General features: G+C 42.1%; 1 protein-coding gene across 9 annotated transcripts in view; it reads left to right on the forward strand.

The window, feature by feature from the left end:
* Positions 1-14,398, forward strand: part of LOC147161561 (tenascin-like) — a 36,466-nt gene that overhangs the window by 4,587 nt on the left and 17,481 nt on the right. For all 9 annotated transcript variants that reach the window (XM_086096302.1, XM_086096306.1, XM_086096308.1 and 6 more), the window contains 4 exons: positions 7,380-7,521; positions 11,283-12,948; positions 13,625-13,888; positions 14,254-14,369. In XM_086096302.1, the coding sequence (XP_085952428.1) occupies positions 11,319-12,948; positions 13,625-13,888; positions 14,254-14,369 (2,010 nt within the window). In that variant the 5' untranslated portion in view covers positions 7,380-7,521; positions 11,283-11,318. The remainder of the gene's footprint in view (positions 1-7,379; positions 7,522-11,282; positions 12,949-13,624; positions 13,889-14,253; positions 14,370-14,398) is intronic.

The raw sequence follows: 14,398 nt of genomic DNA on the forward strand, positions 1-14,398 counted from the left end.
CTAGCTAACTCACGATTAATCACAAATTTTATATCTGTTCTAAATGTACAATTAAAAAATTGTTAGGTTTTCATGCTCTTGATGACAAAAGTGATTTTTTTTTTTTTAACTAATAGAAATAGTTCAAATGCATTTTTGACGTCTATTGCCGTCAATGGCAGTGAACGAGTCAATCGATTCGACAAATATTCGATGGTGACTGCACTTATATGCTACGCTTCAACGTTAGCAGGTCTTACTAAAAGAATACGACCAACGGCCCCGTTTCACGTCACATGACCTTCCTTGAAGTGTCTTGCTATTGTTGGCGAGCCGAGCAACAAATACAAAGTGGATGCTTCAGCGGAGGCGCGCAGCAGCAGATTTATTTATTGTTTTAGCCGAAGATTTGATTACATACTGCGCGCCTCCCGCCAATAATTCTTGCTAATGGCGAGGCGTTGTTTAAGCTAACACGGACGTGTTTACGCGGCGAGCCCTCCAGTAGCTCCACTCGCGTGACATCACCCGAAATCCCTCCAGCTGCTTGGCAGAAGCGTCCGGTCCGTGCAGCTGCTAACTTTAAACTCCCCAATAAAGTTTTTTTTGGGGGGGGGGGCGGGGGGGAACACCCCCACCCTTTATTGAAAACCATCATTTCAGTTCTTCCTGTATGTCGTCGGCTAAATCCATTTGACGGCTATTAAGCTGAATCCCATTTGTCTTTTTCTCGGATTTGTTTTTCTTTGCCTTCTGCGCCGCTCTCCAAAGTTCCATGACCTCATGCGGTAAACATTTGTGTTAATGTGTTATGTTCAAATTAATTTATAGTGGCATTGTTAAGAAACACACACGCACACACGCACAATTGAGCTGCAGTTTTGCCCTTAGAAGCTTAATTTGACTCCATGACAGTCCAAAATGAAAACATAATGTGTTAACTGGCAAACTTGACAATAAGCAGCAGTTTGACGAAACAATTAATTTTTTAAACCCTCCTTATATGGTATGGGTCAAAATGACCCACTTAGTAACAATTATGATCTTTTTGCTATGAAATGGTTCATTTCAACATATTAGCAATGAAAACAGTCAACAATAATGAGCTATAAGAATGTTTTTAATAAAATTGATTTTGGGACATTTAAAATCGATTCTGAATCGTACTAAATGAGAATCCCGATTCTTATGAGAATTTTTTTTTTTTACTTTCTTTGTAAAAGTTACTAATATTTTCTGAGTGAAAAACTTACGTTTTTTTCAAGTTAATAATACATTTTTTTGTCTGTAAAAAAAATACAAATATTAGTTGTGGGTTTTTTTGGGGCGATGAAACTTCTCATCAAGACACAATTAAAATGTTTACTTTGACATATTTTCATTTAAAAATGGTTATTACATTCTATTTAATTATCTGAATAGCTAAAGATGATTTGTGATACAAGTGAGGTCATGAAACAAATTCAACTCATATCTCAAGGTACCACTGTATGTATGTAAGCAATAATGTGTTCAATTGTATGGCTGGCAAAGATAGATGGCATAGATAGCAAAAAGACAATTGTTGGTGAATAAATAATTATTGGAACCAAGTAAGTGAAATTTGATCATTTTGTGCGGCGTAACAGGATTCCTCATCACATTGGGAATATTGGGCCACCCACCGTACTTTCCCTTGTGTCCCTTAAAAAAAATGCTGAAAACTAGAAAATCCATTTCATTGGCTTACATTTGCGCTGCAACTCCAGCGGATCGTGTTTGACTGCGAAAAACATGCCTTCCGTAATTCTTCCCCCGCACCCTGTTAGCATTAGCGTTTGTCCTCACTCATCCTTGGGATACTTTCCCCCCCACAAATATTTTTATTTGACAAACTGCGGACCTCACACGACAATCACTTGACGCTCCCGCTCGCTTTTTCCACGTCCGCGTCCAAGTCGGACCGCAGGCTTTTGCAGCTGTGTGGCTGAAAAGTGCTGAGTCGCCGCTAACCCCGGCCAGCCGCAGTAGCCTCCATGCTGGCCAGCCGGCCGGACGGACGGACGGCTCCCATGGCGATGTTATAATTTATCGGTGACACTTGTCAGATGGATCTTATTACTTTGAAAGGGAATGGTGACGTACAAACTGACACACAACAAACGAGAATCAAACTTTTTGTACATTTAAACACCAAAATGTTCAACCGAAACTACACTAGCTTAATGCTAACGCATAACGTGAATGGGCTAACAGACATTAGCAAATAGCGTAGACGTTATACGTCAACAAACAACTGCTGCTTTTTCACACATTGAGCAGCAACACATACAAACGGCCATTAAAACAAACGAGAATCAAACGTTGTACATTTAAACACCAAAATGTTCCAGCAAATAACATAATTTCATTACGGCCAAAGTACTTTAGCATCGACGGAGCAACAACAGATACAAAAGAGAATTCAACAAGGTATTATTTCAACAACGAGCTAACTGCTCCACCAAACCATATAAATGAATCTAGCAAGCCTCTGCTAGCTTAATGCTAACTTTTTAATGCCAAACGCCATCGTTTGGCTAACAGGAGTTAGCAAGGGTGTTGCGGTAATTGTAAACCTTCAAACAACTGTTACTTTATCCCACAATGAGCAAAAATACATACCAAACGTACGTTATGTTCAACGAGCGTTTTCGAGGGCCCGTTCAAAACTCACCGACGCGTTCCCTGATTTGCCGTTGGAAAAATCCTCGTCACTCTTGTCAACTTGACGTTTCCCCTTCGGAGTTACCGGCAACAGAAGTCGACGATCAATCTCGTTGAGGAACGGTGGCTTTTGCCAAGCTCTTAAACAAACACTGAACATTCTGGAGCCATCGTTCAAAGTCGGTCCAAAGTCGATCCATATTAGTTCATGTTTGCGGCTTGGCTTCTGCTCAGTGTTTGCGCATCGCTGGCAGCCATGTTGTGACAAGCATGCCGGGAAAAAATGTGAACAATTTCAGTCTCTTTTTCTGTTCGGGTATGCCACATCCCATCACGGTATCGTTTTGCTAGAGGGGTCTCTTGGAAATTCAGCGCAATTCCTGTGTCGTTATATCACTGGTATCACGATACCGCTGCTTTTCTTTCAATTAATTGGTTATTCCATTGTGATACTATCGGTATCATCGAGGGAATTTCTCCCAAGCATTCTCAGTATTATGATACTATAGGTATGGTGATAATTCTGATATTAAAAATGCTCCCCCCATGAGATTGTTGGTATTGGTTTTCTTCCAGTTGACTGATTACCAAGCAATCTCTGTATCATGATACCACTGGTATTATGATACCAACGGTATCATATTTGATTTTCTTCCAGTGTATCATTTATTGTCATACCATTTGTATCCTAGAAGGTTTTCTCCCAATTTATCAATTATGATGCAATCTCTATTTCATGATGATATTGGTGTCGTGACTTTGTTCCAATGTATATTATAGTGCAATCTCCGTATTCAATATTATTTGTATCACAATACCAATGTTCCAATCTATCCATTATCATGTGATGTCTGTATCATACTCTTGGTATCATGATACTGCTGATTTACTTCTGCTGTATCAAGCGACCTATCGTAGATGGTTTTCCTCCAACATGTTGATTACGGTGCTGTCTCTGTATTGTGACATCATTGGCATCGGTGACATTTTTACCGTTGTATCGTGTTATGGCTATCGTGATACCATTGATATTGCCATACTATTTTTGGTGAATATGTTTTTTCTAACAATGCAATGATTAGCGTGCATTGTGATACTGTTGGTATCGTGATACTATTTGTATCATAGATGGGTTTTCTTCCCATGTATTAACTATCCCATACTGGCTGTAGTATGATGCTATAAGAATCAATGGCAAAATATCAAAAATGATAAGATAAGATATTTCTCTCTAATTCCCAGTTCGAACATTTTAGCCATCCAAGAAGATGAAAAAGTCATTTTAATCCGTCGCATTGTAAACGATTGATTTGTGGCCTTGGAATTAAAAAAGAGATCATAGTGTGTGCGTAGCGGCTCCTCTCCAAGAATCTGGCCCGTTTTGTAGCAGCTGCATAATTAAAGAGAGTGTGAGTAAATATTTCAACAAAGTCCAGATGGAAAAGCGAATGACTAAATGATTGGTCCATGGGCGGAAATCTTTTTCCGCCGCGCTGGTAAAAGTACTCGTGCGAACGGTTTTGACTTCGGTAAAAGTGAGAAGCGGCAGATTCTGAGATGTACTTGCCGTGGATATAATTACGAAATTTCTATTTGAACACAAATGTATACAAAAATATAACGATACTCACAGGCATATATTCTTTATCATCTGCAAAAACGTTTGCACTACAGTGCCCCCTGGTGGGCAAGGCACGCACGCCAGAAAGAGCACAATGTGAATGGGCACTAAAGAATGACAAAAAGTGATCAGGAAAAAAATATATACTCGAGTAAAGTACAGATACCTGAAAAAAAGTATCTGTTACTGCCCACCACTGTTTATAGAAGCGGTCCAGTGGTTTCAAGAGCGCAGCTTGTTCTGCTGAGGGGCAGCGCCCTGCCAAGGCATGACCTCATCTTTTGTCAACGCCTCGTGTGTTCCTCGGCGCTTTTAATGGCTCTGCAGCGGTGACCTACGACCTGTCAGGGAATCCTGTGGCGTTTGAACCGCAGGGGGGCGGGGTGCGGGTGGGGGGCTCAGGGTTCATCGCCAGTGTTTTATGGCCTAAAGAGGGCTGAGATCAATTGAAGAATCCCCCCCGCCATTGCTGTTACTCGTTCTTAGTTGTGCTGGTGCATTTGCTGCGACTTCAAATGACTTGTTTGGTGTTTATTGTTTTTATTACTTAAGCGTTTGGATGCGTTTTTATTTTGTTTTCATTACTTTATGAATTTTAGTTATTTGAATTTGTATTATTTTGCTATATGCGTCTATTTTTCTGTTTGGTGTTTTTAATTGATTACATTTTTATTTGATTATTTTGTTGTTTAGTGGTCTATATTTAAATTTTAATTATTTGTATAATTTTAGCTCCATTCTTTCATTTATTTATTTTCATTTTGTAGGATTTATTCTGGTGTTTATTATTTTTATTTTAAGTATTTTAATTATTTTTAGTAGTTTTGGGGCATTTGGTGTTCAATATTTCAATTGTAATTATTCTGCTTATTCTATTGTTATCATGTTAGCATTTAGCTTCTAACGAGTCGCTAACGTCGCCCGGCCTCGTTCCTGGCTTCTGGCTATGTGCTGCTTTTAAAGCGCGTGACCCGTTTGCCTGGTTCGACTGGCGTCACCCGAGCCCGCGGAGAGCGTTTGACTTGATGAACAGTGACACGGTGACAGCAACTCGCTTTTCAAACGCTTTTTACTGCGAAAGCTAATAAAATCCAGACTTGCTTATTTGCTTTGCGTCGGCTGGCCTTTCTGCAATGAAAAGTGACAAATCCACGTAATCTGCTTTTTTTTCCCGGCCGATTTAAACGTCTGATGATCAAATGAGGATTTACTAAGTGGGTTGTCTTCTATGTGACTGCAAAACAGACTCATTAGAAACATTGAAGCTAATTGTTGCCGCTAATCGCATTAAGATGAAGAACAACGTGACAGCTGGTGGTCTGGAGTCGCGACAGACCCGACGAAATGGCATCGTCACTTTTTTAACCTCTGTCATTGATTCTTTTGGCCTTGTCGCCGTTCTAAAAACTTCAGGTTCAAGGCAGGAAACGTTCTTTGATGTTTTGGAAACTACAACATTAAATTCTTTGAAGATGATAAATTGTCTTTGATGTTTTCGAAACTACAACGTAAGGTTCCTTGAAGACGCTAAATTGTCTTTGATGTTTACGAAAAACAACTTCAGGTTCATCAGAGACGCTAAACGTTCTTTGATGTTTCGAAAACTACAACATTGAGTTCTTTGAAGATGATAAATTGTCTTTGATGTTTACAAAAACACAACTTCAGGTTGATCAAAGACGCTAAATGTTCTATGATATTTTGGAAACTACAACATAAGTTCTTTGAAGATGATAAATTGTCTTTGATGTTTACGAAAACACAACTCCAGGTTCATCAAAGATGCTAAATGTTCTTTGATGTTTTGGAAACTACAACGAAAAGGTTCCTTGAAGACTCTAAATTGTCTTTGATGTTTACGAAAAACAACTTCAGGTCCATCAGAGACGCTAAACGTTCTTTGATGTTTCGAAAACTACAACATTGAGTTCTTTGAAGATGATAAATTGTCTTTGATGTTTACGAAAACGCAACTTCAGGTTGATCAAAGACGCTAAATGTTCTTTGATATTTTGGAAACTACAACATAAGTTCTTTGAAGATGATAAATTGTCTTTGATGTTTACGAAAACACAACTCCAGGTTTATCAAAGATACAAAACATTCTTTGACGTTTTGGAAATTACAAGGTAAGGTTCCTTGAAGACGCTAAATTGTCTCTTTGATGTTTACGAAAACACAATGTTAGGTTAATTGAATATGCTAAATTGTATTTTTGGTATCTATGAAAACACTACAAACTATTGTGTTCGACATTTACAAAAACGCACCATGTTAAGTTCATTGACATTGTCTTTGATCTGTTTGTTTACAAAATCACTATCGTTTTATTGAGGGTGTCCTATTGTCTTTGAGGTTTAACAAAACGCCACGTATGCTCATTGAAGACACAAAATTGTCTTTGCCATATACGAAAACACCTAACACATTTAAAAATGAACATTACAGAACTCCTGCCAATGCACAAATGCTCTGTAAACCGGATTAACGAACCAAGCGCACCTTGCGGGTGTCACCGTTCGCATCGGACACGTTGCTAACAAAAACAAAGGCAGCGGAGTTCACGTGGGAAAGGAAACAAGCGAAATCTGACATCACTTTCCTCCCGTTTCTTGCGCTTCCCCCCCTCTCGACCGCAAGCACTGCTCGCTCGCTCATGATTCCCAGGAACGCTGCGGTGAAGTCGAGGGAGTGACGCTATTAAAGGTTGGAGTGCGGAGGCAGTGATGATTTATGTGCCGTGGTCGGCAAACGAGACGAAGAATCGTCGGCAAAAAGCATCAAAACAGTGCATCTAAGCATGTACGCGATCATCAACCCACGTCACATACTGAAGATGACCGTTTGGTAGTTAAAACAAATCTGAATGACTGCATAGGAAATCCCAAGAGTAATTATTAGGGAGTAGAGAATGAGTGAAGCCTTCTGAACACATCCCAGCCTCAAATCCCTGAGTGGTAGTTGGGGAGGGGGAAACGCTTGGCGTGTGGAGGCAGCGGCACTTTGACCTCACTTTAGAAAGACATTCACTCCCACTCTCTCTCTCTCTCTCTCTCTCTCTCTCTCTCTCTCTATTTCTGCATCACGCTCTCAGCGGCAAAGCAGCCGAAGCGGCAGCACCGAGGGAGCCGACGAACACCTTGCCGGGAAAGGCTGCCGAGCATCATGCTGGCGTCGTCGCCTCGCGCGCACGTGTGAGCGACGCTTTAACCGCGAGCGACAACGAAGGCTGTATGGTAAGACGACAACCGCTTCATGCAAAAAAAAAAAAAAAAAACATCATTTATGATGAGTGGAATGTTCCCTGCGTTATGTTCAGTTTTTTATTTATTATTATTATTTTTTTTAATTATCTTTATTTTTATTTTTTTTGCAGCAACACAATGAATGTGGAGGTTTGACATGCTCTGCAGCACTCGCTCGTATTGCAATGGTTCTCAAAGTAGGGGGCTCGGTCTACAAGGGGCACCGGCATCCGTGCCACATGACGTTACAACTTTATTCCCGTTAACACGAATGCATGATGTTGAGGAAAAAAATAAATACATTCTCAACTATATTGTTTTGAACTCAACGAAATCAATTGTTCGAATGTAAAAGTAGACATCTCCATTTTTTTTGTATTTAACCAAAATGTTATTGTTTTTTTTAGATCATTTGTTTATTTCGGGTATTTTAGGTTAATATAAATTAAGCCAGTGTTTCTCAACGTGAGATATGCGGCAGAATTGCTGAATACATTAAATTAAATCATGCAATACCATCAAAAGTGTTATGTTTGTTATTTTGAAAAACTTTTCAAGTATCATTTTTAAAGTACAGTTTGTTATTTATATTTAACTTTTAAGTTGAGTTAGGACAGCACAATTGCATTTAATCCTTAAATGTGTGTTTAAACATGTATACATTTATAATCATTTTAACTAGTATTTAGAATAAATTATTTAGCTACTTTTTAATGAGATGAATGAAAGAATAAAAAAACTAAACTAAACATTTAAATTAAAATTTATTTGAGTGAAAATCAATTTCATGAAATTATTTTTTCATGAAATTTAATTTTCATTAAAACTATGGCTTTATTCACATAACATTATTTTCCTTAAGATTAAGGTATAATGTGTTTTTCAAAGAAAGGCAACAATTCTCAAAAATATGGAAAAAATACAATAATAGGTAATATTACGCCTTTTGTGTAGGAAATCAGAATTTTGAAAACATACTTCTTTATTCTAATAAGATTTTTATATGACATTTTTCTCCAAAAAAATACTACTTTAATGTATTTATTTACATTTTCAACTTTATTCTCATATTGAATGTTTTTTTTACAATCTCGACAAAAAAATTTTTTTTTTTATTATTGATCATGAAGATTTTTTTCCCCATGAAAATATGCAACTTTATTCACATAAAATGACAAATTTATTCTCGGAAGGTTAATGTGTGACATTTTTCTTGCAACAATTCTGAAAAATATGTGACTTTATTAAGGTAAGGTTATTTTAACTTCCACTTGTGGTATTAATCACCTTTTGTTGACTCTTAAAAAAATAATAATAATAAATAAAAGGACTTTTGTGACAATATACGATTTTATTTTGTAAGATTCATGTATCCTCGGAAATGTAAGACTTTTTTTTTTTTTTCAATTCTCAACTATCGCCTTGTGTTTACTTGAACTGATTTTATTCTCGTAAGATTGCAACGTTTTCTGTCAGTGTAACGTGTGAGAGGGAACCACTTTGAAAAAATGCGATCGGGAGACACAATTAAAATTTTCAACCGTTTGAATTCTTTTTTTTTTTTCTTCCCTGGTGAAGGTTGACTGCGGCAACAACAAAAAAAGCGGATGATACAGGGAAGAATTAATGAGCCTTTGAGTCCATTAGCGCTGCTTAAATGGAACCTCAATCTGGCTTAGTGTGTTTTTTAAGTTGACGCTGATCTTCTCCTCGCAGCTTTTGCATTTTCGCGTTTAGCAAAAATGCAAAAACAAAACATGAATGATGCCAAAAACATGTAAGAAATTGCTTTGTTAAGTGTGTTTTCTAACTTTCTGGCAATTTAAGTGGCTGGTTCCTACATGTGACAACAATCTCCTGTATTGTTCAAAACAGGTAGAAGAAGCCTTTTGTTATCAAGTCAAGCATCCTAAATTGAGTGAAAACAAAAAAACATGGGAGTCTGCCAAAAGAGCGATTCTGAATTTCTGGCATTTACTGGCTGTTGTCCGACAATAACGCTCGAGGCGTGGACAAAAGGTGAAATGTTCATAGAAAGAGCGTAATGACTCCTCGTGTTCGTTTCTTCTTGGTTTCTGTGTCAGTGTCCGTCATGAGAAAGCTGCTTTTGGTGAACTCCCCCAAGGCTGGCCCTCTTATGGATTCCCTCTCCACACACAACCTCCATGCAAAGAGCCGCGGGGGGGGGGGGGTCGTCATCACACATAATGCGGACGCTACTTTACTGCTGTAACCAATCACAGTCAAGCTCTCACAACTTCGTTTACAATAGAGAGAAAAATCCGCGGTATATATATATATATATTTTTTGGTCATTTGTTTAAGGGGGGTTGAATGCCATTATTGTTGTTTTATATTGGAATGTTTTGATATGTAAAAATAAATAAATAAATCAGAAACGATTTCTAAAGAGCTCATATCGGGCTCTAAACAATGACGCAAAAAAAAGAGGCTTAAAGCTGTTTATTGGCACTTCCGATTGAAGTTTACTGTCAAACTAAACAAAAACCAAGATTTACATGTTGCGTATATTTTTAACCACACAGGATAGCTTTGCCTTCGTAAAATCTCTTTAGCTCAATGCTAACAATACGAAACACCACAGTGGCCACCGGCTTTCATATTTTGTCAAAAGTTATTATTTGATTGGCAAACACCAAACTTTATGTCCAAGGACAAATAATTGAAATGTTGATCCTTTGATGCTCCGACAAGGTACGCACGAGGCATATTTTTCCGAACTATGCAACCATGTCGAGGGCAAAACAGACCTCTGCCAAGGCAAACCAATCGCAAAGGCACGTTCTCATACGTGCGTCATGTTTTGGAATACGATGTTCCGCCGAATGCTTTTTAGCCAATTAAACAGCATTGTTATAGTCCAGAACCTGCGTATGTGCACAATTTATTAGTTTGACAACATTTAGCAGGAAACGGAGAAATATGTTAATGAGGTGTTTCTTTGCCTCCCAAAATGACATCCAGATGACTTTCAGATGCAATTTGGTGGATTGGAAATCATAAGTTCAGTCGCACTTTTGTCACTTTCTAAAAAGCGGGAGACGCAACCGGACTCGGGCAAGTCGCGCAGCTCGGCTCCAACATTCCCGGCTTCTCGTTTCCAGGCTGGAAAGTTCTCGTCCGTCTGCCAGAGTGTGGGAAAGCGACAGCAATCTCTGGATTCTAGCTTACTGAAGTTGAACAGTCCCCATGTCTGCTTTCCATGCATTGTTAGCCTTGTCGACTTGTCATTTTAGCTTACACCAAACTCCAGTCGAAATTTTTAGCACGAGCCAGCACCACCTGACTGCACTTTGACCCCCAATGACCCCCCCCCCCCCCATAACCACTTTCCACATGCATCTTCTTTAAATTTTAACAAACAACTACGCTGTTATTTACTGACACACACGTCACTCACCAGACCAGGCCCAGCCTATTGAAGCCGCTCACATTCAAAGTCACAGATGCTACAGTCAGAGAGAAGTCTCGCCGGGGAAAGGGTTAAAGGCCAAGACGATAAAATCCAGAGAGGCCCGATGAGAGGCGCCGGCTGCATACCTGCACCTCAGCGCAGACTTTCTAGGATATTAGTCATGTATAATGAGGCGGCTCGGGGCAAGGCGACAAATTTGAGCAATTTTTGTTGAGATATGGAATATAAAATGCCAACAGATGGTTAATAGTTCTTTCTGCCATCCAGTGAGAGCATTTTTCTTTCTTCGAATTCATTTTTTTCCCCGCCATTGTAGATCGATCTCCGTGACCCAGTTTCAAGGTGAAGCGTCATGGCCACAAAGGTTCTTGTGATCTGCCTCCTCGTGAGCGCCTTGCTCAGTTTCTCGGCCGCGGGCCTTGTGAAAAAAGTGCTGCGCCATCGTCGCCAGGTGCCTCAGGGGCACAACGTCACCTCGCCCGGAGCAGACCACCAGCCGGTGGTCTTCAACCACGTCTACAACATCAACGTCCCCGCCGGCCACCTGTGCTCCGTCGACCTGGACGCCACAGAGAGCACGGCGTCCGCGGGAACGGCCGTCACCCCCGGCCGGCAGCTTTCTGCGGACGGGGTGAGCCAGATCATCTTCACCCACCGCATCAACGTCCCCCGCGGGGCGTGCGGCTGCGCCGCAGACCTGCCGCGCGTCAGGGACCTGATGAGCCGCATCGAGATGCTGGAGGGCGAAGTGTCGGCATTGAGGAGCCGTTGCGGGGGCGGCGAGGGCGTCTGTTGCGCTGCGCAGGCGGCAAGGAACGTGAGGATCAGGCCGCTGTGCGGCGGGCGCGGGAACTACAGCGCGGAGACGTGCGCGTGCACGTGCGATCCCGGCTGGAAGGGAAGCAACTGCACTGAGCTCGTGTGTCCTGAGGGTTTCTTCGGGGTCGACTGTTCTCACAAAATCTGCCCCGAAAACTGCAAAGATCGCGGGCATTGTCAGGACGGCAATTGTATCTGCAAGGAGCCCTGGACCGGTTCAGACTGCTCCGAACTGGTCTGCCTTAAAGACTGCTTCGGCCGTGGGCTGTGCGTGAACGGAACGTGCCACTGCGAGCCGGGATTTTCCGGGGAGGACTGCGAGCAGCTCACCTGTCCCGCCGACTGCCACGGCAACGGCATGTGCGTCGACGGCCGCTGTGCGTGCGCGGCGGGTTACGGCGGCGGCGACTGCTCCCGCCTCACCTGCGTTAACGACTGCAACGGCAGAGGCGCCTGCTTCAACGGGATGTGCATCTGCGACGACGGCTACCAAGGCGACGACTGCAGCCGGCTGGCGTGTCCGAACAACTGCAACGGCCGAGGCCAGTGCGTCAACGGGCGGTGCGCGTGCGACGTCGGCTTCCAGGGAAGCGACTGCGGCGAGATTTCCTGTCCAAACGATTGCCTCCAGAGGGGGCGCTGCGTCAACGGGCAATGCGTTTGCCAGGAAGGCTTTGCCGGCGAAGATTGCAGCATCAGGACCTGCCCATCGAACTGCTACGGTCGCGGGGGCTGCATCGAAGGCCGCTGCAAGTGCCACGCCGGCTTCGCCGGGGACGACTGCGCCCTGCTTAGCTGCGCCAACAACTGCCAAAATCGCGGCCGCTGCCTCGATGGACAGTGCGTGTGCGACGAAGGCTTCGCCGGGGAAGACTGCGGTCGGAAGGCGTGCCCCAACGACTGCCTGGCTCGGGGCCACTGTGATGACGGCGCGTGCGTCTGTCAAGAGGGATACTCGGGCCACGACTGCTCTCGGCTCACCTGTCCCGATAAGTGCAACAGCAGGGGGCGCTGCGTCAAGGGAAGGTGCGAGTGTGAGAACGGGTACGAGGGGGAGAGCTGCAAGGAGCGAAGCTGCCTCAATGGGTGCCACAACCGAGGACTCTGTGTCGAGGGTCAGTGTGTCTGCGACGAGGGGTACATCAAAGATGACTGCTCTGAAGGTAACCTTGAGATGTTTGCCACCATTGAATACCCTGAACCGAGGTTTCTCAGGGTTCAAAGATCTCTTTCGTCACATACATTTTTCCAAAGACCTCGTTGTAATCCTAAAACCAGTTAACATGGATTTTTGACGTCTATAACCGTCGATGGCACTGAATGAGTTAAACACCATGTGTAGTGAAATTCCATGAGTACTTTAAGGATTGTCTATAGATGCCAAAAGATGTTTTGGATTAATAGAATAAAGTTGTTGTTTTTTTTGAAAAAGCCGCACACCACAACCATAGCTTTAATTGACCCAAAGCTATGTTAGGGAGGAATAATGTGTTAAGTATGTTACTTTTATTGGCACGTCAGTTCCCACGTGTTGATCGGCACGTTTTTAAATGACACCGCATGATTTATTGCAAATTATTTTGCTGACCCCCAACTTACGGCTCCTGGAGCCCAGTTTCAGAACCACTGCTCCAAATGGTTTTACCTAATATACGGTCGGAAGCCTTTTTAAAGTCACTCCCCACTGATCCCCCCAAAAATATATTCATGTGTGCACTTTTTTTTCTATCTTTGGCGTCTATTTCACTACTTCCAGATGTTTCTCTGGAGCTCGCATTAGCTTGTGTGCACTGGACCATGAGAAACGTCCAACTTTTTTTTCTTCTTTTTTTTTTCCAGTGTCTCCTCCAAAGGATCTCACTGTGGGCGAGATCACCACGGAGACGGTGGACTTATCCTGGATCAACGACATGCTGGTGACCGAATACCTCGTCACGTATGCGCCCACCCAGCCCGGCGCACTGCTGTTGGACTTCACCGTGCCCGGAGACCAAACCAGCGCCACGGTCAAAGAACTGGAGCCGGGTTTAGAGTACCACATCAATGTATATGCCGTTCTGAGCAACAAGAGGAGCGTGCCAGTTAGCGCCAGGGTGGCCACAGGTACCAAAAGGCGCCCACTTCAAGCTAATGGAATAAAGTGTTGTCATATTTTTATTATGTTTCCACATTTTCCCATTGATTCAAACCTTCTGTTCTAAATCAACTTTAAAATGTTCTGCTCATTCATGAAATACTATAAGTGAAACTATGTATAACATTCTCAAATTCCCCACATTGTCACGATAAAGTTCACAAATAAAGAGATATTTTACATTTATACATTTACCTCTACATTTTAACAATTCAATTAATTCCACAGCATTTCTTTTCAACTTCAGCTCTTCAGCATTCACAAGCATTTTTTTTTAAAACAGAAATTGCATTTTCTATTTTTTTTTGATGGTTTTGGTTTGAATCCCCCGCAGATCTTCCGCAGCCAGAAGGTTTGAGATTCAAGTCTGTAAAGGAAACCTCCGTTGAGGTTGTGTGGGAGCAGCTGAACATTCCATTCGATGGCTGGGAGATCTACTTCCGTAACATGGTGGGTCCCGTTTGAAAGTCTTCCCGGGA

This window comes from Leptonotus elevatus, chromosome 15 (assembly GCF_054856555.1).
Source record: "Leptonotus elevatus isolate MCC_2025b chromosome 15, RoL_Lele_1.0, whole genome shotgun sequence".
Lineage (NCBI taxonomy): Eukaryota > Metazoa > Chordata > Actinopteri > Syngnathiformes > Syngnathidae > Leptonotus > Leptonotus elevatus.